The 24,713-nt window shown below is 29.3% G+C and overlaps 1 protein-coding gene across 2 annotated transcripts in view; it reads left to right on the top strand.

The window, feature by feature from the left end:
• Positions 1–1,737: 1,737 nt before the first annotated feature.
• Positions 1,738–24,713, top strand: part of LOC142321050 (ankyrin repeat and SOCS box protein 11-like) — a 59,788-nt gene continuing 36,812 nt past the window's right edge. The window contains exons 1-6 of one of the 2 annotated variants that reach the window (XM_075359088.1): positions 1,738–1,844; positions 7,144–7,336; positions 11,064–11,331; positions 16,259–16,489; positions 17,629–17,893; positions 21,714–22,052. In XM_075359088.1, coding sequence (XP_075215203.1) covers positions 7,296–7,336; positions 11,064–11,331; positions 16,259–16,489; positions 17,629–17,856 — 768 coding nt within the window. In that variant the 5' untranslated portion in view covers positions 1,738–1,844; positions 7,144–7,295 and the 3' untranslated portion in view covers positions 17,857–17,893; positions 21,714–22,052. Of the gene's footprint in view, positions 1,845–7,143; positions 7,337–11,063; positions 11,332–16,258; positions 16,490–17,628; positions 17,894–21,713; positions 22,053–24,713 lie in introns of those variants that run through there. The other variant, XM_075359137.1, reaches the window with a different exon arrangement.

The following is a 24,713-nucleotide window of genomic DNA, read 5'->3' as shown; positions in this document are numbered from 1 at the left end:
ATTAATTTAGTAAAATAAATTGTTTTTTATCCAAATTAATTCAAAAGCATAAACAAAATTCAACTAACTTTCAGTTAAATTTAGCTTTTTATAAAAAAAAGACAGAAAAAGAAACATAATAAGATAAGGTAACAGCTCTTATTAATTATGCACTTTGTTGGGTTAAGCTGAATTTTGTTTATGCTTTTGAATTTATATATATGTATATAGATAATTACTAAATTACATTTTATTTAGAGTTGTTATCTGTCTGTATATGTATATGACTACAAGTTTAACTATTTAATTTCAGTGAAAATAAATAAATGTTTGAAAAATAGATATTTTAACAAACTAGTAACACGTACTCAACTTTTTTTATGTGCTATATTTCACCTATGTGCAAATATTAAAAATAGTGGAATGTTTAATTTGAACTGAAATATGTATAACATGCAGTTTTTTAAATGTTTCTCTTGTATCTAACATTACAGTCAGATTGCCATAAAATATTTTACACGTGATGTTGTAATAAAATGCAATCACGATCATATGTTTATACTTTTCTCATTGAGACATTAAATTAAAAGTGCAATTTTCACAAATTTCTAAACTTAAGAGAATTTTTGTAAAGAATGTGAAGCAAATTTCAGAGGTAAAACTCAGTTTAATATTTTACAAATATTTCCAATTGTTTATAAAAGAAAATATATTTGGTCTTATTTTTTTTTGTTGTCTTCAGTCATTTGACTGGTTTGATGCAGCTCTCCAAGATCTATCTATCTAGTACTAGTCGTTTCATTTCGGTATACCCCCTACATCCTACATCTACATTTTATTCCAGTCTACGTTATCGAATGCCTTTTCTAGACCTATAAATGTTTGGTCTTATATAATACTGTTACTTTTTAAAAATTCTTGAAAATAGAATATCTAAATTTTTTTGTTAAAATTTAACCCATATGTTATTAGTTAGGTAAAAATTCATTTGAGATTAACTTGCACTCTTTCATTTTTTTTTTAATAGATTATTTTTAACCCCATTTTGATAGGAACCAATCGTAATGATAGCAAACACAGTTACCGTAGACAAACAAAAAACTGTAAATTAAAGAAAGCAATCATTTTGAGCTTCAAACATGAAAGTGCATTTTTATATTAAAAAGAATATATGAATTTTTTTAAAAATAGCCAATAAAATACTGGTTGAAACCTTGTTGAAATGGATTCCTCTAAGCAAATTTACCAGCAAATTTTTTCTATATAATTTGTTTAATTAAATAAGTAGAGAAAAATAAGCACGTTTTGATATAAGATCATTTTAATGTATAGCTTTTAGAAAGTCATGTAATAGCTGCATAAAAACTGTCGTGAAGCATTAGTATTTCTTCTCTCTTTTATGTGGAATGTTCTCCTGATTTGGAACATAATTGGACATGGCATTTTTTAACAAACTGAAAATATCATTCCTCCTCATAGTTTGATGTTAGGAAAGGCATTTGGCTGTGAAAATCATTTCATATCACTTCTGTTTAAAATTAGGAAAAAAGAGGGTATGAAAGAAAAAGCTGCATATAATTTTTTTTATATTAAAAAATGTTAGTTAATGAAAAGTCAATTCTTGGAAAATTAATCTTATGTTTAAAATATGTGTTATTTAGGCAAATTGTTGTGATAAAATTGGCAGAACTCCATTGCATTATGCTGCTATACTAGGTTCTGAGGATGTTAGACTGTTACTGGAAGCTGGAGCTTCACCAAACAATCGATATGTACTTATGCCGTGGAAAAATGATGGCAGTTATAATTCATTTCGGTGTTCTCACGGAATGGATTGTGCAAGAGAAGTGACTGCTGCTAATAACGTATGTTAAAAAACTTGCATCATTATAACATGATTTATTTAAGTCTTCATAATATGTAAATTTTTTGGTAATAACTTTAACATTATTTGTAAATCCAGCACTTCAATTATTCATATTTGGAAAAAATAATATTCTGAAGGTGCTAAATCTGAGGTGTAGGAAGAATTTTGTTGCATAATAGTTAGAGCAATTTTGCTGTAAGAATCACAACTGGTATGTTTGTCTTGATGAAAAATAATTTTTTTTGTCAAATGTGTTTGTTTTTTCTTTATTTCATTATTTAGATAAATCATTATGCAAAGATGAATAATGGTGTCCAGTTATTGTTTTACCCCTTTCCAGAAAGTCAATGAAGGTTCAATATAGTGGCTGTAGAAAATTGAACTTTAATATGATGAAAATACTTAATAATAAGGCAAAAGTTTTAATTTATTAAAATTTAGTAGTGGAGGCGGAGGCATATATTTACAACAAATAGGGCAAGTCAAAAATGATATACACTTTCACTTTAACAGACCTTCAAGATTGTCGTACTGCCTACAACACATGGTTGCTTAGAGTTTATATGACTGCAGTCATGTGTATGAAATTTGATCTCAATCGTGTCATTTGCCTTCCAGTTATTATAGTGTAAACATATCTGCCCTGCTAGTAGTTTGTACCAAAGAAAAATAACACGCAGTGATCAGATTTCTCTGGTCGGAAAGTGTGAAACGGGCTGAAATTCATTATAAACTTTTATCACAATACAGGCACAGTGGTTTATCACATAAAAGTGCTTTTTGTGGATTGAGAGTTTAAAAGACTGAACAAGTGTGATGCATGAAGAGGGAGAAGAACGCTTATCAACCTCCACAACTGATGACAAGATACAGTTAGCTGGAGAGATGGTTCTGGTGAATAGGCAAGTTACCGTCGATAAGGTAGCATTTTCTTTGAACATCAGTCACGGTTGTGAGTATCAAATCATCCATGACAAGCTCAGTTTCCATAGTCTATTGTTGAAGAAAATATTGTTGCTCCATGCCAATGGCCACACACTGTTCAAACCATCAAGTTGAATTTTGAAGTACTGGAACACCCTTCCTGCTCCCACCCAGTCTTGCTCCCTCTGACATCTGTTTGGGCCACTCAGGAGTGTTTTGCAAGGTTGTTGATTTTCTACAGACTTAGATATGCAGGAAGCGGTCCAAAATGGCTTCATGACCGACTGAAAACCTTCTTCTTGAAAGGAATATGCAAGCTTCTGGACCACTGGACCAAGTGCATTGACTGCAGTGGTGTCTATGTAGAAAAACAATATACATGTTAAGCAGCTGCCTTTGTGTAAATAAACTGTAGAACAAAAAATGTAGATAATGTTTGACTCACAATTGTAGCTTCAGACTTTGACCTAATTTTTGACCCTCGTTGAACAAGGAATCATTACGGTAACCATGTTTTTTTTAATATACTATAATTTTTTTTTAGGTTTGTTTAATATCACAGCAAACTACACTATACTCGGATTAAAACAAGAGGGGTGAATGGAATCTGTACTTAAAATATCTTTAGACTTTAATATTCAGATTGAAAAATCCAACTACATCTAGTATTAATTAGACCCATTAGACCTAACATAACAATTTAAACATTTTTTTTCAAGTTGTAGCTGATATTAAAAATGTTATACGAGATAGATGTCATGCAAGGGAATCAAAAGGTGACCCAAATATTATTACTGAAAATTTTAATTTTAATTTTTTTTTTTTTTTTTTTTTTTTTTTTTTTTTTAATTACTTTTAAGACCATAATGGATTACTTTAGTTTATTTATTTTTTTTGGCAAGTTCTTTCTTTTCTTGCTGATTTGCTGTTTTTCAGCTTTTCTTTTTTGCCAGTAATTTCTAAGGGTTTCAGATCTTCTTGCCCTTTCTTGTTCAGAGTACAAAAAAGCTTATTGTTTTCTTGGGTTTTGATAGGAATCTTTTTTCTTTATTTTTTAATTTCTCATAGTTTCCGGTTTTCGTTTTTAGGTTTTCACGGGTTATGTCTAATTCCTCCATGTCTTTCTGTACTTCGTATAACCAGTTCGGTCTGCTTTTCTTGTTCCAGAAAAGTTCAATTATCCGTCTGATAAGTCTGGTCTCTTCCATTCTGAAAATATGTCCTAGAAAGGAAATTCTCTTCTTTTTAAATTTATTGGTTATCGGGATGATAGTTTTCTAAATCTCTTCATTTGGAATAATTCTCCAAATCCCGTCTTTTTTAATGTTTTTCCCGATGCATCGTCGTAGAATCTGTCTTTCAATCTTTTCCAGTTTGTTGGTAAACCTTGTCTGGTACGGTCCAAATATGGTTTCGCATCCGTAAAGTATTTCTGGTTGGATAACTGAGTTATAATGTCTTATTTTTGTGTTTATGGAGATGCATTTTTTGTTACAGATGTTTTGTGTTTTTATTGTGGCTTTGATGAGTTTTTTAATTGTTTATTTAATATTCAGTCATTTTTAAGGTAAGAAAATCATTTGATCAAGGAGATTTTGGACCTAAACTTTTTATGAGCATTTTGTTTTTTTTAACAAATGTGGGTCAAATCTTCTTTCTGTTCAGTCAGGTTAAGCAATAAAAACACTAGTTTCACTATTATTATTAATAATAAAAATAATCATTTAATAATTTATATTTTAAAATAATAATCACAATTTTTATTTTCATTTGTTTAATTTTAAAATTATTAACTTAACAAAACAAGTTCAATCTCAGTAAAATTGTTCAATTAATAATATTTACAGTTTGTATTTAACATTAAGTCAATGTTACTTATATTTATTTGTACTATTTCCATTTAAAAGTTTTGTTGAATGTAAGAGACAACACCAGAAAAGTTTGCTGTCTTCTTTCTTAAAATTATTAATAATATTATTATTATTATTATTTTACTATTTAAATAATAAAATTTTTCATGTTTAAGCATGAACAAGATAATACTAAAAGTTTTACGATAAGTCCCAAAAAAAATATTTCTATGATTTTATCACTCCATGGTCTTTTCTACGTGGACAAAAATATATGGAGTTTCTGCGCTTATGGATGAGGATTGTATTTTTAATTTTTCCTAGAAAAGCTACCTTGCATTTTACACAATTTGTGCAACTTTACAACACGCTGGTGTTGTGCTGAAGGCCTTATCAGAAGTTAGAATTTTATCTCTAATTTTCACTTAGAAATGCAAATGATGGTATTTACTGGATTCGCTCAGAAGGATTCAGTAAATGGGATTTTTATTACATTTCAACCCCCAAGGGCTTGAGCTTATGACAGTATTAAATGATACCAAGATATATCTGGCAAAAACGAGACATGTTATTTTATTATTTTAAGGTCATCTGATCTGAGTAGCAAAAAATTATTCAAAGGTTCTGTGTATACAAGAAGGTCATACTTATAATTTATGAATTCATTTAATTTTTGGAAGTGAAAAATGTAAAAACGTTTCAAAATGTTGGTGGGTTTCACTTCTCAGGACTTTGGATCATTACTGATCATTTTATTATTTTCAGCATTTGTAAATGTTTATGCAGGTTTTCGCCAATAGAGAACAAAACCGGTGTTTATTGGTTTTCATATCAAGATTTTTCTTTAGGGTTAGATTGTATTTGCCTGCATTTTCAAAAAAATTATTTGAGTCTGGAAATTTCTGAAAGGACTAAATCTTAATATTTTACTTTTTCTATTTGTTTTGTTTTATGGACAACAAAATAATTCATCATTTTTATGTGCTAATTCAATTATTGTAAAAATTCACATAAGAAAGTTCAATCCAGAGATAAGTTATAAGATTGTATTTTGTAATAATTTTAATTTTCTTATGAATATTAGAACTGATTACACTGATGATTTCAAGAGTTCAAACATTAAATGTGAATGCAGTAAAAAAAATGTCTTCATGAGTTTTTGCTTGAAAGCCTTGTGTGTATCCATGTAATTTCATATTTACTTTAAGTATTTGAATAATCCTTATAGAAAAATACTGTAACAAGTTCTGCTTCCTGTTTACAGTTAGTATTTTTTTTTATACTAAAAAACTTGCATCACTTAATTTTAGCTTTTATTTTAATGTATTTATTGTTAAGTTGATTATTACTATATTTTTTGTAAAAGATGAAAATAAATGAATTAGAAATATGGGTAATAAAATTAAATACTTTAATAATTGCTTGTTGTATTACATATTATAAGAAGACTAGTATAACAGACCTGAGTAACAGATTCCTGCCAATCAAGAGGAAAGTAATAGAAAATATAATAATGGCAGGAATCCAGAAAGGGGATAAAAGAAAAATCCTTTTAGTAAAGGTAACAAATCCGTTTAACAACTGTCTTTTGTAATTCTGACCACTGATACACCTAAACAGATGTTCCATGAAAACAGTTACCAGACCAGGGTAGGAATTTCATGAGAGTGTATGAGGCCGGACAATCATTCTCACACTTCGAGTTGGGTCTGGTCTGGCAGGTAAAGAGGTTAGGAGTATAAATACTCTGAGGAAGACCATTTGAAATCAGTCTAAGCAAGATGTTATGATGTCATTCTGCAAGGAGAGTATGCAAAATCAGTCTAAGCGACATATTATGATGTGAGTCCGCAAGGAGAGTTCTGCAAGATGTCAGTCAGTGAAAGTATTTTGCGAGGAGGTCAGTGAAGAAGTGAATTAAATTCAACGCGATTAAGGTGACGTCACAAGTAAATTCCAGTCCACAAAAAAAAAAATGGTTCGGTGAGTTATTGTTAGATTATAAGTGAAAGAGTTAATGTACTAAATTTCATTCATAAATTGTTAGGGTAGTTTTATTTCTGAACAGAAAAGCTATTTGCAGTGGAAGAACTTTATACTTGTCTTATCTATTGTACTATTGTTGTTAATACAAGACTAATGATCATGCTAATGCCTTTTGTCAATGGGACTGAATTCTGCTTTTTATTATTTATCTACCTGAGAATAAATCCTGACGATTACTTTAAATTCTGTTTTGTATGTAATCATGTCTGTTATTATTATTGTTGTTGTGATTACTGCACAACAACAATAAATGATTTGTCTATTAAATGATTTGTCTTGTTTTACTTATGTTCTTTAAACAATAAATTGTAATGTAAGCAATTTACAATTTACAATTTACAATATCCTGATCGAGCTGAGAACATGCAACAATATGATTACATTTACAGTTTTGAAAAATTTTCTTTAAAAAAACTTTGGAGTAAAATGTAGTTTTCTTCTGAACAATAATCTAATGTATTTTTTGTTTTATTTTAGTTGCCACTACCTAGGAGTTGGGGATATACACCATTACATGAGGCAGTTAAAAGTGGTCATATTAATTGCATTAAGTTATTGTTGGAATATAGAGAAATATAAATGCTGTGGATGAAAATGGTGTGAGTCCTTTATTATTTTTGGTCAATGAAATGATAATGTCAAATACTAGTAGTACTTTAACCATTGAAAGGTATTGATTATATATTAAATTATTGTTATTTTTTTTTTTTAAATATTAACTATTTACTTAATCTTTACAATTTATATTGATTTTCTCCGCTCTTAGAGCAAAATATATCAAGGTTTTTCACAGCTGATTGCTTGGAGCAGTGTAAATAGTATGACTATGATTTACTTTTTTTTTAAATATTAACTATTTACTTAATCTTTACAATTTATATTGATTTTCTCTGCTCTTAGAGCAAAATATATCATAGTTTTTCACAGCTGTTATATGTAATTAATTATATTTTTTTTTTTCAAAACAGTCCTAGGTGAATCATAAACAATGTGTTAAAATTCTTTCTGGCGTATCTGTTGCCTTGTTATCCTTGTCAATGACTCGATATGAAATACGGGTCACTTCTGAAATTCTGTTGCTCTTCTGAAGAGTGGTAAGCACGCTTGCTATGGAAGGTAATCTGTGAAATGGTTTCCTGTTGCATTCTACATAGAGCTAAATATGCTATGATAGATTTACATGCCAAACAAATTAAAAATGCAGATGATGTTCAGCTCAAGTGATATCTCATCTCATTCATCTCAATGATTGATAATCATAAACATTAACATCAGAGAAAGTAAATTTGATTGAGCCTCTTATACTTAAGTTGTCCATAACCTTTCTCAGAAAAATGTAATAATATCGATGTTACCACAGGAATGAATGTAAAACATCAACACCTTCACTGCATCCACTCTTATAACATCATACGCTGGTGTTACCTGATCTTAAAAAAAATATTTTATCCTTATTTAAGAGATTGATATAATTTATATTAATTTTATAGTTACAAGTCAAAAAATTAGCATATACCACTTCTATAGCATTCTAGTAAAAGCTGCTTTTATATGGATTTGAATATTAGACAGTAGATACTGTTGTACTTTGGTGGTTGGGGTTCAATTAACCACAAATCTCAGGAATGGTCTGCCTGAGTCTGTACAAGACTACACCTCATTTACATGTCGTACATATCATCCTCATCTCATAGGGCTATGGAAGAGTTGCTTACTGTTCACTAGTTGAAGAGATTGTAACAAACACATTAGGAATAATAAAAGTTATTGGAAAATAAATACAAAACTACTTTATTGTTCAATAATAGTACATGGGTGGGTGTAAATATGTATGGAATCTGTTGTCATTAATCAGTAGATGTTCAAATCATCTAAAAATTAAGTATTTTAGATTGATAATTTTCAAGTATCATTAATTTTTTTTTGAATCCAAGATTTTAAAGTAATATTTGTTATTGGTTGCACCAAACTGCTTCAAATAATTTCTACACTTAATTTTCATTAATTTAATTTAAAATCATTTATAATATATGATCAAACATTAATTTCATTATTTACCAGTAGATTATAACAGCAGCAATGTAATTAATTTTGTCAGACTGTGTTACACTCCTTAACATGTGTCTCTTATATTTTTAAAATTATTAATGTATGAATAAATTTATGTTCTAAAGAAGCTTTTTTCTCTGCATGGGTGCTAAATTGAATTAATTTAAAAAATTAATAAAAATAAAATCAGTAAGTATTGCCAGTTAAAGGTTTTTTTTTATATTCAGTCATTTGACTGGTTTGATGCAGCTCTCCAAGATTCACTATCTAGTGCTAGTCATTTCATTTCGATATACCCACTACATCCTACATCCCTTACATATTCCAAACGTGGCCTTCCTACACAATTTTTTCCTTCTGCCTGTCCTTCCAATAATAAAGCGACTATTCCAGGATGCCTTAGTATGCGGCCTATAAGTCTGTCTCTTCATTTAGCTACAATTTTCCAAATGCTTCTTTCTTCATCTATTTGCCATAACACCTCTTCATTTGTCACTTTATCCACCCGTCTGATTTTTACGTTCTCCTATAGCACCACATTTCAAAAGCTTCTAATCTTTTCTTCTCAGGTACTCCGATCGTCCAAGTTTCACTTCCATATAAAGCGATGCTCCAAACATATACTTTCAAAAATCTTTTCTTGACGTTTAAATTAATTTTTGATGTAAACAAATTATATTTTTGACTGAAGGCTCGTTTCGCTTGTGCTATTCGGCATTTTATATCGCTCCTGCTTCGTCCATCTTTAGTAATTCTACTTCCCAAATAACAAAATTCTTCTACCTCCGTAATCTTTTCTCCTCCTATTTTCACATTCAGTGGTCCATCTTTGTTATTTCTACTACATTTCATTACTTTCGTTTTGTTCGTTTTTATTTTCATGTGATAGATCTTGCATAGGACTTCATCCACTTCATCCATGCCATTCATTGTTTCTTCTAAATCCTTTTTACTCTCAGCTAGAATTACTATATCATCAGAAAATCGTAGCATCTTTATCTTTAAAGGGTAAGTCGTAGCATCTTTAAAGGGTTTAAACAAAATTAAATTTAAATAAAATTCTCCATTCTTTTCTGTTCTGAAAACAACTTTATTACTTTTTCTCCCTGGCTAGTTGCTGCCCTCAAATTTTTCCTTCATTTATTGTATTGCTTCTTGAATGTACAAATTAAAAAACAACACAAATAGATTACGTCATTGTCTCATTTCTGTCTGAATCAAAGCTTTGTTTCTTGCAAAGATAATCTATTAACTGGTACCTGATTTATGTATAGTATGTAAATAACTTATTTTCTTTCTACATTTAAGTACAGATTTTCTTAAAACTTTGCAAATTTCATTAAAATTTCACATTATCAAATAAATAGTTTCTTCAGATCTACTAATATCTTATAGGAGGTTTATAATAAATATATATATTTAATATTATATAAAATACAAACCTCCAAACACATTAATTAGATAAGTTAAACTTACCTTATTCATTTTTAATAATTAGTTTTCATGGTATTCCACATCTTCAGTCGGTGTGATAAAATTCTATTTTTAAATATTAAAATTTATTATTTTTAATAATTTGTCATGTTGTTTTAGAAACTGCAATATTTTTCTATTGTCATAATTTAAATAATATTATAAAAGTACAATCTAGAAGATTATTCCAGTAATGAAGCAAAAGTACAAATATTTTTACAATGTTATTTAAACTACAAAAGTGGGAATATATTACAATTTTCAAAACAACATGACAAATTATTAAAAATAATAACTTTTAATGTTATAAAAATAGAATTTAACACAAACTGAAGATGCCAGATATTGTGAAAACTAGTTATTAAAAATTAATAAGAGAAGTTTAACTTATCTAATTGTTTGGTGGTTTGTATTTTATATAATATTAAATCTTATTATCAGATCGGTCAAGATGTTATTGAATTATTTGAATATTCAAAAAATATATATACATTAATTATTTTACTGAAATTAATCCTTTTAAGATTCATATTATTCCGCTGTACAGTTAAATTACATTTAAATTCTGTTAAATAAACCACCTAGTACAGAATGAAAAATAAAAACTGTAACAGATAGCAGCACTCATTTAAATTAATATAAAATTTTCATTATTTTAGTATTTTTATTATGCAATTACAGAATTATTTCAATAATTACTGAGAATGAAGGATCCTGCTGAAGTACTTGAATGAAAAATTAAGGTGAGATACGTTCTACCTCAATATTCTGTTGTAGTTTCTTTATTTAACAGAATTTAAATATATATTTGTGTGTGTGTGTGTGTGTATGCAAATTTTTATTTACTTTTTTGAACTGTATTTATTTTATTACAGATATGAGATGATTGTAGATCTGTTAGTTTCAAAAGGTGCTTTTGTTAACATTGCTTGTGAAAATACTAAGTGTACCCCGTTACATCATTCTGTAAAAATTGGTTCAGTTACGGCTACTCGTATTCTTATTGACAAGGATGCTAAAATTGAATCTGAAGAAATAAATGGTGAGACACCTCTCCATATTGCGGCTAGTGTTGGCAATATTGATGTTCTTAATATTCTGTTAATGAAGTGTAGCAAAAATTTAATTAATTATCCTGATAAAGTAAGCATTTTAAAATTTTGTTCTTTAGTATATAGATTATTTCTTGTTGTCAGGAAATCCACTCTAGAATATTTAAGAAACATTCAGTTATGTTTTTTTAACAGATAAAAGCAGATTACAAGTTACGGATGGGTTGTTTAGCTTAATAGAGCATATTTAGTTAAAACATTAGAATTTTGATTTAGTACTTTTAATTAAAATAAATAACTTAATAATTCCAGCATACTTATATGTTACATAAATATGTCATATATGGTGGATTTGCTGTTCCACCAGAACTACAAATCTTTTTGTAGTTCTTCAAAAAGGGACTGCTTCAGGATTTGCCTGGAAGGAACACAGGAATCTTTGCAAAAACTTTGATCAGAGCGACATTAGAAAGTAAAAAACTAAAAATATAAAAGAGAGGTTCTTATTATATTAATACATAAAAATAATGATTTTCTGAAATAATGGGATTTAATTATGTGAAGATAATAAGTAAATAAAACCAGAAAAGAACAAAATAATAATCTGTTAAAGATGTTAATTGCTAAATATTTGAGTATTTATTTAAATAATACATATTAAAGAAACAAAAAAATTATATGTTTTTTTTTCTTAATAAGTAAAAAAATTATTAGTGACATTTTAAAATTAAATTAGTTGAAAAATTATTTAGCTGTATAGGTAATTACATTTTAGATGCAATAATTATAAATATTTTATTATTACAACAAGCTTGACAGTCAATTAAAACACTCAGAGCAAAACAATGTGGTTTGATCATGCTGCAAACAAAATTGATTTGATTATCCCATGAAATTTATGAATTTTACACTTTAAGTGACCGAAGTATTACTATTCTAAAAAATTGCAGTATGATCAACTGGATTAAAAATTGAACAGTTTATAGTTTTATCTATTTTTTAAATTAGATAATTATTATTTCTTTAAATTATTTTTTTTTCATCTAATAACACAGAGTTTTCTATCCTTTAAAATAATTATCTTCAGCTATACATACAGTGGCATCATGTACAAAATAGATAAATATGAATAGTGTGGTATTCTATGGAAAATTATTTATAAATATTAAGACAAGAAAAGGCCTAGAACACTTCTTCAATGACCCTATGTTCAAAATTTTGAAGCAAGGATTTTATATCCTTTGTGGATTGTATTATCAAAAGATGAATTTTCAATCTTCTACTTATGATTAATAAGGTACAACTTTAACCGGTTGCAAGCTGCTTCTCTGTCTCCACAATCACTAAGCTTTTTCATTTATAGGAAATGGGGAATGAATCAGGAGCAGAGTGATTTCACCGTTTCTCTGTACTTTATTCAATTTTTTATGTAAAATTTAATGTAGATCTTTTGTTCCATCATTTTCAAACAAAATAAATTGTCACTTGTAATAAAATATGTCAATTACACGGCTGTAAAATTTTAAATACGTTTAATATGGCTGAAAGTATTTATATACAAGGTGCTACCCAAAAGTTTGGGGAATTTGAATTTCGTGCGCGAAACATTGGTGTTACAACCTGCTTTTCTTTCTTTCTTTTTCCTGTTTAACCTCCGATAACTACCATTTAGATAATTCTTCAGAGGATGAATGAGGATGATATGTATGAGTGTAAATGAAGTGTTAGTCTTGTCTCAGTTCGACCATTCCTGAGATGTGTGGTTAATTGAAACCCAAACACCAAAGAACACCGGTATCCACGATCTAGTATTCAAATCCATGTAAAAATATCTGGCTTTACTAGGACTTGAACGCTGTAACTCTCGACTTCCAAATCAGCTGATTTGGGAAGACGCGTTAACCACTAGACCAACCCGGTGGGTGCTGTTACAACCTGCCAGATGAGGCTAACAGTACTCTTTGTGAATCAATGTTCCAATAGCTGTGACAGTGAGAGGCTGCATTGTTGACTTCCGTGCGGTTGTGTAACGTTGTGTTTTACTGCTTCAGCGAAGTTCCAGATGGCAGATTTTAAAGAGCAAAGTACCTGCATCAAATTTTGCTTCACGCTTAAAAAAACCGGTGCAGAAACGCATCGCATGCTTGTGGAAGCATTTGGTGACAATGCTATGAGTAAAAGTAAAACTTTTTTGTGGTACAAACGATTCAAAGATGGACAAACGACAGTCGATGACGATGAGCGTTCAGGAAGACCATCAGCGCAACACCGGAAAACATCGCGAGAGTGCGAGAGGCTATTATTGCAGATCGTAGATAAACAATCCATGATGTTTGTGCAATCGTACAAATGTCATATGGGTTCGTGCAACGCATCTTGTCGGACAATTTGAACATGAGACGCATTGCTGCAAAATTTGTACCGAGACTGTTGAACAGCGACCGGAAACAAAATCGCGTAGCTGTCTGTAGTGAATTGAAAAATTCAGCAAGAGATGACCCTAACTTCATCTTCAACATCATAACCGGAGATGAGACATGAGTGTACGGGTACGACCTTGAAACTAAGCAGCAGTCGTCGCAGTGGAAGTCGCCAAGTTCACCACGGCCAAAAAAAGCATGCCAAGTTCGCAGCAATGTGAAGTCCATGATTGTTTTTTTCGACATCTACGGCATTATCCATAAGGAATTTGTTCCTCTTGGTCAAACTGTTAATGGGATGTTCTATGTTGAAGTTTTGAAGCGGTTACGTGAAAGCATTAGGCGCAAATGTTCAGATCTGTGGGGTAACAACAGCTGGGTTCTGCACCATGACAACGCGCCTGCGCACATATCGCTAGCCGTTCAGAATTTCTTGGCTTCCAAAAAGACGGTAGTGATTCCCCACCCACCCTATTTGCCTGACCTTGTCCCGTGCGACTTTTTTCTCTTTCCGAAAATAAAATTTCAATCGAAAGGCCGTCGTTTTAACACAATTGAGGAGATTGAGAAAGAAACACAGAACGTGCTTCGAATACTTACACCTGCAGACTTCCAGGGATGCATGGAATCACGGGAAAAATGCTGGAATCACTGTATCAATGCCAAAGGGGATTACTTTGAAGGAGACAGTGGAAATTATAAATTATGGTAAGCTATTTCATTTTTATGGTAAAATTCCCTGAACTTTTGGGTAGCACCTCGTATATTATAGACAGTAGTATCATCAAATGGGAAAAAGATGAAGTCAGTCGAAAGGGCAACGTGTAACTCTAATTTTTTTATCACATCTCATTTGTGTACATTATTAATTATATTTTGAACAATATGAAGCATTACATAGTGAATGCTTTACAGTACACCTCTTCTGTAATAACAATTCATTTGTTGTTTGTTATAAGAGCTTGTTACAAAAAAAGTCACTCTTTTTTGAGGTAAATTCAATATACAATTACATTACTTTAATTCAAGGTAAAAATAAAATAATAATAATAATAAATTTAGAGAAAAATTTTAGTTACATTCTTGTTAAAGAATATTTAATCCGAATACAAATCATAGCAAAAGCATGATGGTTAAATCAATGACGGAATGTATGAACTGAAATTTGGATAGAAGTGATGTGTTTTGGATCAGTTGAGGTAATGAATCAGTGTGTTGTTTTCCCAGCTTCTAACAATCCACAATAATGACCTGGAAGAGAAATGTGGGTAAATCAGAACAGGTAATTAAAAAAATAATGTTTCTCACTGCATCCTTCTTTTCAGCATCCGTAGTGAAAGGAATATCCTTAATATCCATCTTGTGAAAAGAAGTGAAAATCACAGGGTATCAAATCTGGTGAGTACAGAAGGTAATCTGAACCTATTCCATACAGAGGGTGTGGAGTAAGTTCAGACTTCATCTTCATAAAAGCTTACTAGTTGCACGTAATATGTGTGGCTGAACATTATTGTTTTGTGGAATTATCGAGTAAATTGGATTGTCGAACATGATAAACCTCCCGGGTACTTTTTTCGTAGAAAAAAGTAATAGTAAAGGGAAGTTTTTTATGCAACACTTCCTCAGCTATCTATTGGTGCTTTTTATTTTTACATATGATTAAAAATAAAGTCGTTATTGACTTTAATTTGTTAATAAATAAATTAAATAGTTAATTGCTCATGTCTGCTAGGGCACATTTTTATTCTACATATTTTTCCGAACCCATTCCAATAATTTATTTGATGTAGTAAATTTTTTCAAGGTTAAAATCTCTGTTGACTCAGTGTAGCCCAGTCTTACAATGTGTCCTACTCTCATGTTTTTTTTTTTGAAATGACTATCCAGGTGGCGATGCGCTGTTATGTGATGTGACAGTCATTTTGAATTGATTCATCCACCTGATTTTGGTGCTTCTTATTGGTTGACCGCTACGAGGTTATCCTCATTATTTGATTTACCAGCTTCTGTTGCATGAAATTTTATTGCCTACCTACTTGCAGTACTTTGATCAACAGTTTCATTACGATAAACAGCTTTTAGATGACGATGAGTGTCAGTAGCATCCATGTTTTCAACTGTTAAAAATTCAATCATAGCATATTGTGTTAGATGCCTTAACGTGGCAGGTGTATTATACTACATAACAATGATGACGTGACAGAAAATTAGATTGCATGGGTCAGTGAGTTTTGGAATGTTCCTAGGAAAGGAATGAAACTCAAGATGGCAGCTCCTATCAGTTTTGCAGTTGAGAACAGACACTGTTTTCTCCTGTTTTACATTTCAGTGTGCATTATGTTTCAGCTGCTCCTTGTACATAATACTTAACAAAAAAAAAAAACATTTGTCGTAGTTATCTTTTAATTTTTAACAGACTTTGCAACTGTAAATCACTTATTTTCAATAAATTATGGGCAGAGGACTCTTCCACAGTTAAGAATTGTATTACGTATTTGATAAGAGTTATCTCATATTTGCAGGATAAATAAGAAATGCAGAAAATTTGAAATGATAAATATTTAAAAGTTATCTTACATGGTTTTTAATGATTTGCAGGCTGGTTGTACACCATTGCATAAAGCAGCATCCTCTGGCCACAAGGATTGTCTCAGTGCTTTATTAAAAAAGGGTGGTGATTTAGCTGCTGAAACAAATACTTGCGTTACTGTTGTTGATGAAATATTCACAAATTTGACACGTCCTGTTGATTTTTTACTTAGAATACTTGATTCTAAAATTACATTTACCCAACATAATTCTGTACTTAGCAGTGATCATGGATGTAAGGTAATTTTATTTTTATTATATAGTTTAAAAAAATTTAGTTCATTTATTTATATTGATAGACGAATTTCTTTACGTAAAAAAAATTTAATTAATTGCTAGTACAGTTTAATATAAAAGTTTTTTTTGTTTTAAACAAAACAAAATTTATACCCCATTAAATGCTTTTATGAATGAACATTCATGAATTTTTATTTTAGGAAAGATTTTGAGGCTTGACTTTCTCATAAATTCTGGGTCAGGCTTTTCATTTATCACAACAGGGACGAGGGTTTACTGTGTAATGAATAGGCCATTATTGGAGCCATTTCACACAAAAAAATACAGTTATATAGACAATAATAACTACTATGTTTTTTGTCAATGATTATAGTTAAGTATGACCATAGCCAGATAATCATCTGTCAGCTGAATTTTGTATCTTAAAAACTCGTTCTGATTTTTTGAAGAAGTTCCCCAAGGTGATATTATACTTTGTATGTAGTAATAACGATAATAATATTATAAATAAACATTTAACAACAATGACAAGCTTAGTATTTTATTAAAGCATTTTAGTTTAAAAGAGTACAGCCTGATTTTATTGCAAAGAAAATCAATTTGATCATCTCATGAGAACTTTTCATTTAATAAAAAACCCAGATGTTTAGCTTTGTGGGGAACAGAATATAATTGTATCATCTGTGAAAAGAGTTATAATGAATGACTCACAATTTTTTACATTTTATTAATAAACAATAAAAAAATAATATGGTAATGCCTTCTGAAAATCTTTTTAGAATTGGTTTGATTATTTAATTAAACCTTATGGTATCATCCTGTAATTATTCAAGCATTAAATGTTGCAATTCTTTTTCAGAAATCTTATTCACTGATAAATTAATAATGTATTTTATTCATTGAATACATTAATAAATATTGTATTAAATTCATTTTTAATTTCCTAAAATAGTTATCATGTTAATAAAAAATTAGTAAAAAAAGTTTTTAAGTATAAAAAAAAACATTGAGTTAATATTTAAAAAATCTATTTTTATCATTTAAAGTCAACAAAATAAATTAGTAAATAGTATTGATTTTTTAAAAACTAATAATACTTTTTTTAAGGAAATAATTTTAAATACTTTCTTTTTTTACAACAGATATTGCTTGATTTTGATTTGTTAACGCCAAAAAAATATTACAAAACAAAAATCAATATTGTTATTATTAGTAGAAGAACGTGGCAATTCAATAATACAGCATCCATTAATAGAGGCACTTATTTCTTTAAAGTGGAAGAAAATGAAACTGATATTTTTATTGTTACTTATTGCACATGTTTGCTTTGTAAGTACATTATCAGTATACGCTTTTGCTCTGGTTCATAGCAGTGATGTAAGTGAAACATCCAGCTTTATTTGGATGGTAAGTTACGACCTGTAACGACACATAAAACACCAAAAATAGACCTTATTTTTGGTGTTTTATGTGTCGACCGTGGATTAGATTTTATTAATCATTTCAACTAACTCAATATTTAATTTTTCCATTAACTCCTTAAAGATTAACTGTCTACTCCTTCACGTGAATAATTTTTTATTTATTTCAAGGTTTTTTTTTTTTAATCAGATATTCATTTAAGTCAATAAAATATAATTATTTTAATCTCAATTAAAATAAGAATATTAATCTCTCAAGTACTAAAAGCAGATTATATCTGTAATAATTTTATATGACTGGTTGTGAAAAGCTCAGGATTTGTTATGAAAAGAGTTAATGATGAAGCAGATGTTGGAATTTTACCATCATCACCTGCTTTATCCATTAGTTGTTTTTTACTGTAATTATATCAGATGAGTTGCACATTTCAGAGAAACTGTTTTTTTACAGTACTCTTTTTTTACTCTTCTCTTTTGTTCAGATTTTTTAAACAAAATGACATTGGCGTACTAAATTGTATTTGTTAAACACAATGTTATTAATAAATATTTTATTCTGTAGTAAGCAAATCAAACTTAAAATATATTAATAAATATTTAATAATTTAGTATAATGAAAAATTTCCGAACTAAAATTATGATCGGGTGTTAATTTTTGTACAATAAAAAAATTCCATTTCTTATTTATAAAATACATAGTTAATATTGAAGATTATAATAAAGATGTTTTTTAATAAGATAAATATGTATTTGTTATACTTTTTAATGCAACACTGTTTAATTTCAAATTACACCACTGTTATTTTATATTTTAAAAGATTTTTTTTTTTAATAATTAAAGTTATAATTTTGTTAAAATTAGATAATAGTTGAGACCACAAAATTGACAGGATATTTACATGACATAATTTTATAACATATGAAGAACAACTATTATGTTTTAAGCAAACATCAACATTTTTTATAATTTACATGTGAAGTTTTAATAACTTTTACAAGTAGGAAGAATATGAGAGTTCCTGAAGATGGAATTTAATTCTGAAAGCGCTTGAACGCTTTGAATTCAATTGTTGGTAAGCTAGTTTGTATATTAACTTAAAATATTTAAAGTTACATTGGAGAATCCGTCTTTACAATAAAAACTGGTTAGAAGGAGGATATATGTTTTAATAACCAGAGTATGAAAATAGCAGACTTTACTAATTGTTAGTTTCTGAAAGAAGAAGCTGATGAACAATTATGTTTTCTGATGAGAAAGGGCCACCTGAGCTATGAGTGATAATGTGATCGATTTCAATAATAAACAAAATTAGAATCTATGTTAGAAATGTAACATAAAGTTTAATGTTTTGTAGTATTGTATTACTTAAAAGGTAATATAATTCTTTGTGGATTAAGTTCTTTAATAATAGTATAAAATAATGTTTAACATAAAAGTGAAAAATAGTATATATATAATGTATGACCGTAATACAGGTCAATTATAATATCACTTATAAAGGTGAGAATATATTAAAATATATGAAGAGCGATAGAAAAATGAATGCCATGCTTCCCTCCATCTGTAGTTCCTATATAATTTCCATAACATTACATTATTGTGAAGTAAAGAATCTGCACCCCTATACAACTCAAGCTAAACGTTTTTGGTAATAGTTGACTTAAAACACTATTTTAAAACACTATATAAACGTACGTTTTAAAGTTGTACATTTAAATCATGATTCTAGTACTTTTAAAATTTCAGTAGGAAAATTTATTGTAAAATTAAAATATAATAAAAGTCTGAAAAATCAGCTGAATGCATGCTTGTTGTAGGGTTGTATAATTGAATCCAATTGCATCTGTGTGTGTGTGTGTGTGTGATTCAAGAACTACATAAAAATCATTAGAAATTATAGTTTTGTCTTCAAATGCATAAGTAATCCGTTAACTGTATTATAAAGTAAGTACATGAAATTCTTAAAAAAAGTGTTGAATTGGGGTATTTACCTCATTTTTTGAGCATAGTAAATCGGAAAATGCAATGTCCTTGACACAGAATTATTCTGTAATTTAATTACTACAATGTTACAGTTCCTCAGAATCACACCCACATTGAATGCGTATAAATAAAGTATTGTGAAAAGATTAATGTGAATTAAAAAAGGAAAAAATGAAGAGAATTGTTTATTGTAACCAATTTAAAAATTTGTGGGTGGTTTGATAATTAAGGAATTATTTAATAATCAAAGAAAGTGAAAACTGTTCCATCTACAGGGACAGTTATGACTATAGTTTTTTTAGGATTCTTGTATTGTGGTGGGCTTAGACTACCAAGAAAATGGAAGGACCATCACTAGGTAGTATTACATTTCACTACTGGACTGATTGAAGGATCATTCAGGCTAATGTCCACTCTTTTTTCTGTTTAGCCTCCAGAACCACCATAAGGTTATTACTTCAGGAGATGAATGAGGATAATATGTATGAATGTAAATGAAGTGCAGTCTTGTACAGTCTCAGGTCGACCATTCCCTGAGATGTGTGGTTAATTGCTACCCGAACACCAAAGAACACTGGTATTCACGAACTAGCATTCAAATCCATATAAAAAAATTTGTATAATGTTCATATCTGGCCAAAAATAAAGTGCTCTTTCTAGAAGATAATGTATCTGCACATACATCTTCAGGTTGTTGCTGCAACTCCATAACCTAAATTTCAAGGTCTTCCACAAGCACCAGATTTGGCTCCCAGCAGTTATTTTCTTTTCCCAAATCTGATGAAGAAATGGCTCGCTGTACATCACTTAAATGGAAATGGTAAAGATTTGGTTGCGATTGATCGAGTAGTTTTCTGTTTATCCTGAACAAACAAAAACCTCTTCCCCCTTTTATAATAGTATAGTTATAGATCAATTAAAAATGGAATGGAGAAAAGAATATGAGTGAAAAAATATTTTTATTAAATGTACTGACAGTTTCTGTTGTTTATCAAAGATAACTGTTGCTTTATGTTAACTTAGAATTCATTATATATACATATTCATACATCATCCATTTTATTGCATAGGAGTGAACTACTATTTCCTATCATTCATCTATATGTTTGTAGCATGTCAAGTGCGATAGCATTTTTTAGAAATTCTTTCCTTCGCAACTGTTATTTTATCCAATTTTTAATTAACACTAATTATGCTGGGACTGTTATAGTTTTGTTAAAACCAAAGAGGAAAAGAATAAAAAAATCTTGTTTTACTGAGAACCAGTGTAGTTTTAAAATGTGGAGCCATCATATTAAAATCTATTACAAAAAAACTTTTGTAATTCATTAACAACTGGTAAAACTGTTTTTTAAATATAAAAATTCTAATTAAAAAGATTATATGTATGTATTTATGTATGCGATGCATGTGTGTGTGTGATTTTTTTTGAAATTCTTACTAGAGTTCTTTTAATAAATGGCATTTTAATAATTAACAATAATGCAAAATTAACAAATTTCAGTTTTTTATTAAAATCAACTTTTCCATCAGAAGTTTTGTAAATTCTTTAAAGAAAAACTTTTTTATTTTGTTATATATAAAAGTAAGTCACTTTGTATCACAGAAATAAGTTTTTGGACTTTATTTTCAAATAAATCTATGGTTCTTATTTATACTGAATGTTTCTCTAACACTTTTTTCTTCAAAAAACAGTTCTGAAACTGGAATGCATCATAACACAAAGCAATATATTAACATTATGGTTTATTAATAATATATTAAAACATATATGTTATACAACAATTAATATATTTTATTACATTTTTTTTTGTGTTTTTAGTTCCTTGAAAAGAACGAGAGAGATTACTTGCCATATCTGCTGCTACTTTTTAGTACACTGATGTTGTTACAATCGGCTATTGAACTGGTACTTTTAGGTCCACTGCGTTGGAAAGTACTTGAGCCTTGGTTGAAATTCATTTGTCCATTATCTTTAATGGTATTAGTATGTATTGTGTTGAACAAAGGAGAAACTCCACTAGTAATTGACTCTTTATGTTATGTCAGTTCAGTCGTCGTTTTATTTGGATGGGCTCAGGTTATGTTTCTGCTTGCAAGATTTCCTCAATGAGGTTATTATGGACTTATGTTTTTAGCAGTTCTCACTAATGTTACTAAGGTATGTATCATTTACTAATTTTATTAGACAAATATACCATTTAATAGAAATTGAAAAGCAAATTTACATACTGATAATATTTACTAATAAAACATTCTGCTTTGGGTCCCGAATAAGATGGACACAAACCGACCTGTTGTTTCCATAACATCTAATGTGTGATTACAGGACCCTGTAATCTACAGAACCAGTTCCTGTTGGTTACTAAATTTTAAGGATTATGGGCAGCATGATGCTGGCATTTTTAATGGTTAATTACCATAGCTACATCAACTGTCAGGGCTGATGCTATGCTCATACAGTTTTATGATAAAACTGTATCACTGAATGTCCTAATTTATAGCATTTAGAAAAATATTCTCTGAAGTGTTTAAGAATGACAACCAAAAATTTGTTTTCACAGATCATATTAAAAATATTAACAATCTTTTTAAAGTTGTGAATATTACAATAGAAAATTATAACTAATTTAAATGTCATTAAATGAAAATACTCATGAGAATTCAAAAAAATTGAAAAGCACTAAAACAAATCTTGATTAAGAAATAATAAATAAAAGTGTGTTCAAGGGTTACTGAATAATTAACAACACAAATGATTGTAAAAAAATTTTATTTGTTCAATGACAATGAAATGAATACTATTAGCTACATTTAGGCATTAGTCCCATCTTTCTGTGAACTTTCTTATTCCAGTAGTAAAGAATTGTTCACCTTGGTGACATTCTTGACTTGCTATGTACAAACTCTTTGAGAAAACCAAACAAAAAATAAATTTTGGTGGTGTAAAATCTGGACTGTAAATTGAATATGATGGCACCTTCCTACCTGACCTTTGAATAGCTTACTGTTTCTTTTGAGTTATGGGTTGGGCGTTGTTATTAGAAGAATTGCACCATTTCGAGAGAAACAGGATGTTTTTTCCTTACTGCTGGTTTCATTTATTTTCTAGAATATCACAATTGCACTTTATTTTGATTGTACATTATTCTTCCTAATAATTGAAATAAGCTAGTCCTTTCTGTTATGTAATTAGGTAATTTAAAAACCATTGCCTGCTCCTAAAAATAGTCATGATTTTGTGAATGAAATGGACAGTGCTTACACCCACACTGCAATTTTAGTAATTACTTAAATTTGTTTGATTCTGTCCTTGCAAATAAGATCATTACATTGTCAGTCAAAACTTTCACCAGTCTTCAACTATAATGAAAATAAATGACTCCTGTTATGCAGTTACATTTGTGCAGTTGATAAAGTTCTTACCATACTGTTTGAACTTTCACGAGGGATGAATTTGGCTGGTTTTAGACCTTAAAAAATAAAAATCTTATCCCAGCACATGGTTCTTTCATGGTACATGTTTCAAGCAGAGCTATCATTTTGAAGTAAACAAAAGAAGTTATAGTAATAAAAATTCTTTTCGAACAGTTAATATTTTTTATGTCAGGAGTCCATGTTGAATGTCAGTCTCTTTAATATATTCTATTAAATATTTTTTTTGCTGTCGCTATTTGTCTATTTAATTTCTGAACGATCCTTGAATGTATTACGTTAATCGTGATATTCATGATGGTTGTAGGTAATCTGTCATGAGTCGCAAGCCATTTCCAAAAAACGACATATCCATTCTCAAGAGTAACAAGAATAATTAGGCTGCATAGCATTCCATTTTTTTCTTGTAAATAAGATATCTGATGGAAGAGAGATAAAAAAGAAAGTTTATCAAAACCCAGTGTAAGATTACTTGTTTAATAGTGTACAGAGATTACCTTACAGAAGTAGAACAGTTTAGAGATATTTATGAGTTAGGTTCAGGTAGGTTATGTTAGATATTTAAGATGGAATAAATCATTTGAATGAAGAAGAAGCTTGAGTGAAGATACTATATGTTTTTCCACTGAAAGACAGATTGGGAATGGCAGGTGACATCATGAGTAGAAAGTATGTTACAGCAGTCTTTGACTTGAAATTTATCCTTCCCATTACCTATCCTTTAAAGAAATATCCTTTCTAATACACCATCATTTAGAAATATATGGTTTTATTAGAAAGTGTTGTTATTCTGTCAAATAGCAACAAACATTACTGTAAAATTAAAAAAATGATTGGAAAATGAATTTGGTCATAACTGTATTACTAACAGAAAAATACCAAAATGTCAAATTAAAGCTGAACTTCACTTTTCTTGGTCAATAGACCATTCAGATTTATACTTTTTGGTAGACAAGCTAAATACAGTTACTTTTATCAGTTTGAAAGATTTACTATAATAATTTGTCACTCTCTTCTAAGTATGGATTTTTTTGCAACAGGGAGGTACCAAGGATGTTTAACAATGATAAGTAGAATAGTTTTACCTACCCTATGTATTATTGAGTGGTTGTTTGATTTATGCAATATTTTTAAAGTCTAATATATTGTGTAATTTCATTGACACAGAGCCCATAGCTAGCTGCATCTATAGTTTTGTAGAGCAAGTGTACCTGTAGCTCCTTGCATTCTTGGATTATCAGCTTAGATATGTAGTTAATTAGAAGCCAATAATTTATTTTATTACTTGATATAGATACACTCTGATATTAACTTTTTGCTTGGTAATGTTTACCTAAAAATGTTTATATGTTCAACCCATGTCATTAAATCACTATATTTATGACAG

Source organism: Lycorma delicatula, chromosome 1 (assembly GCF_047948215.1).
Source record: "Lycorma delicatula isolate Av1 chromosome 1, ASM4794821v1, whole genome shotgun sequence".
Taxonomy (NCBI): Eukaryota; Metazoa; Arthropoda; class Insecta; order Hemiptera; family Fulgoridae; genus Lycorma; species Lycorma delicatula.
Note: the sequence above shows the minus strand (reverse complement) of the source record. Positions and strands in the feature narration are given on the sequence as shown.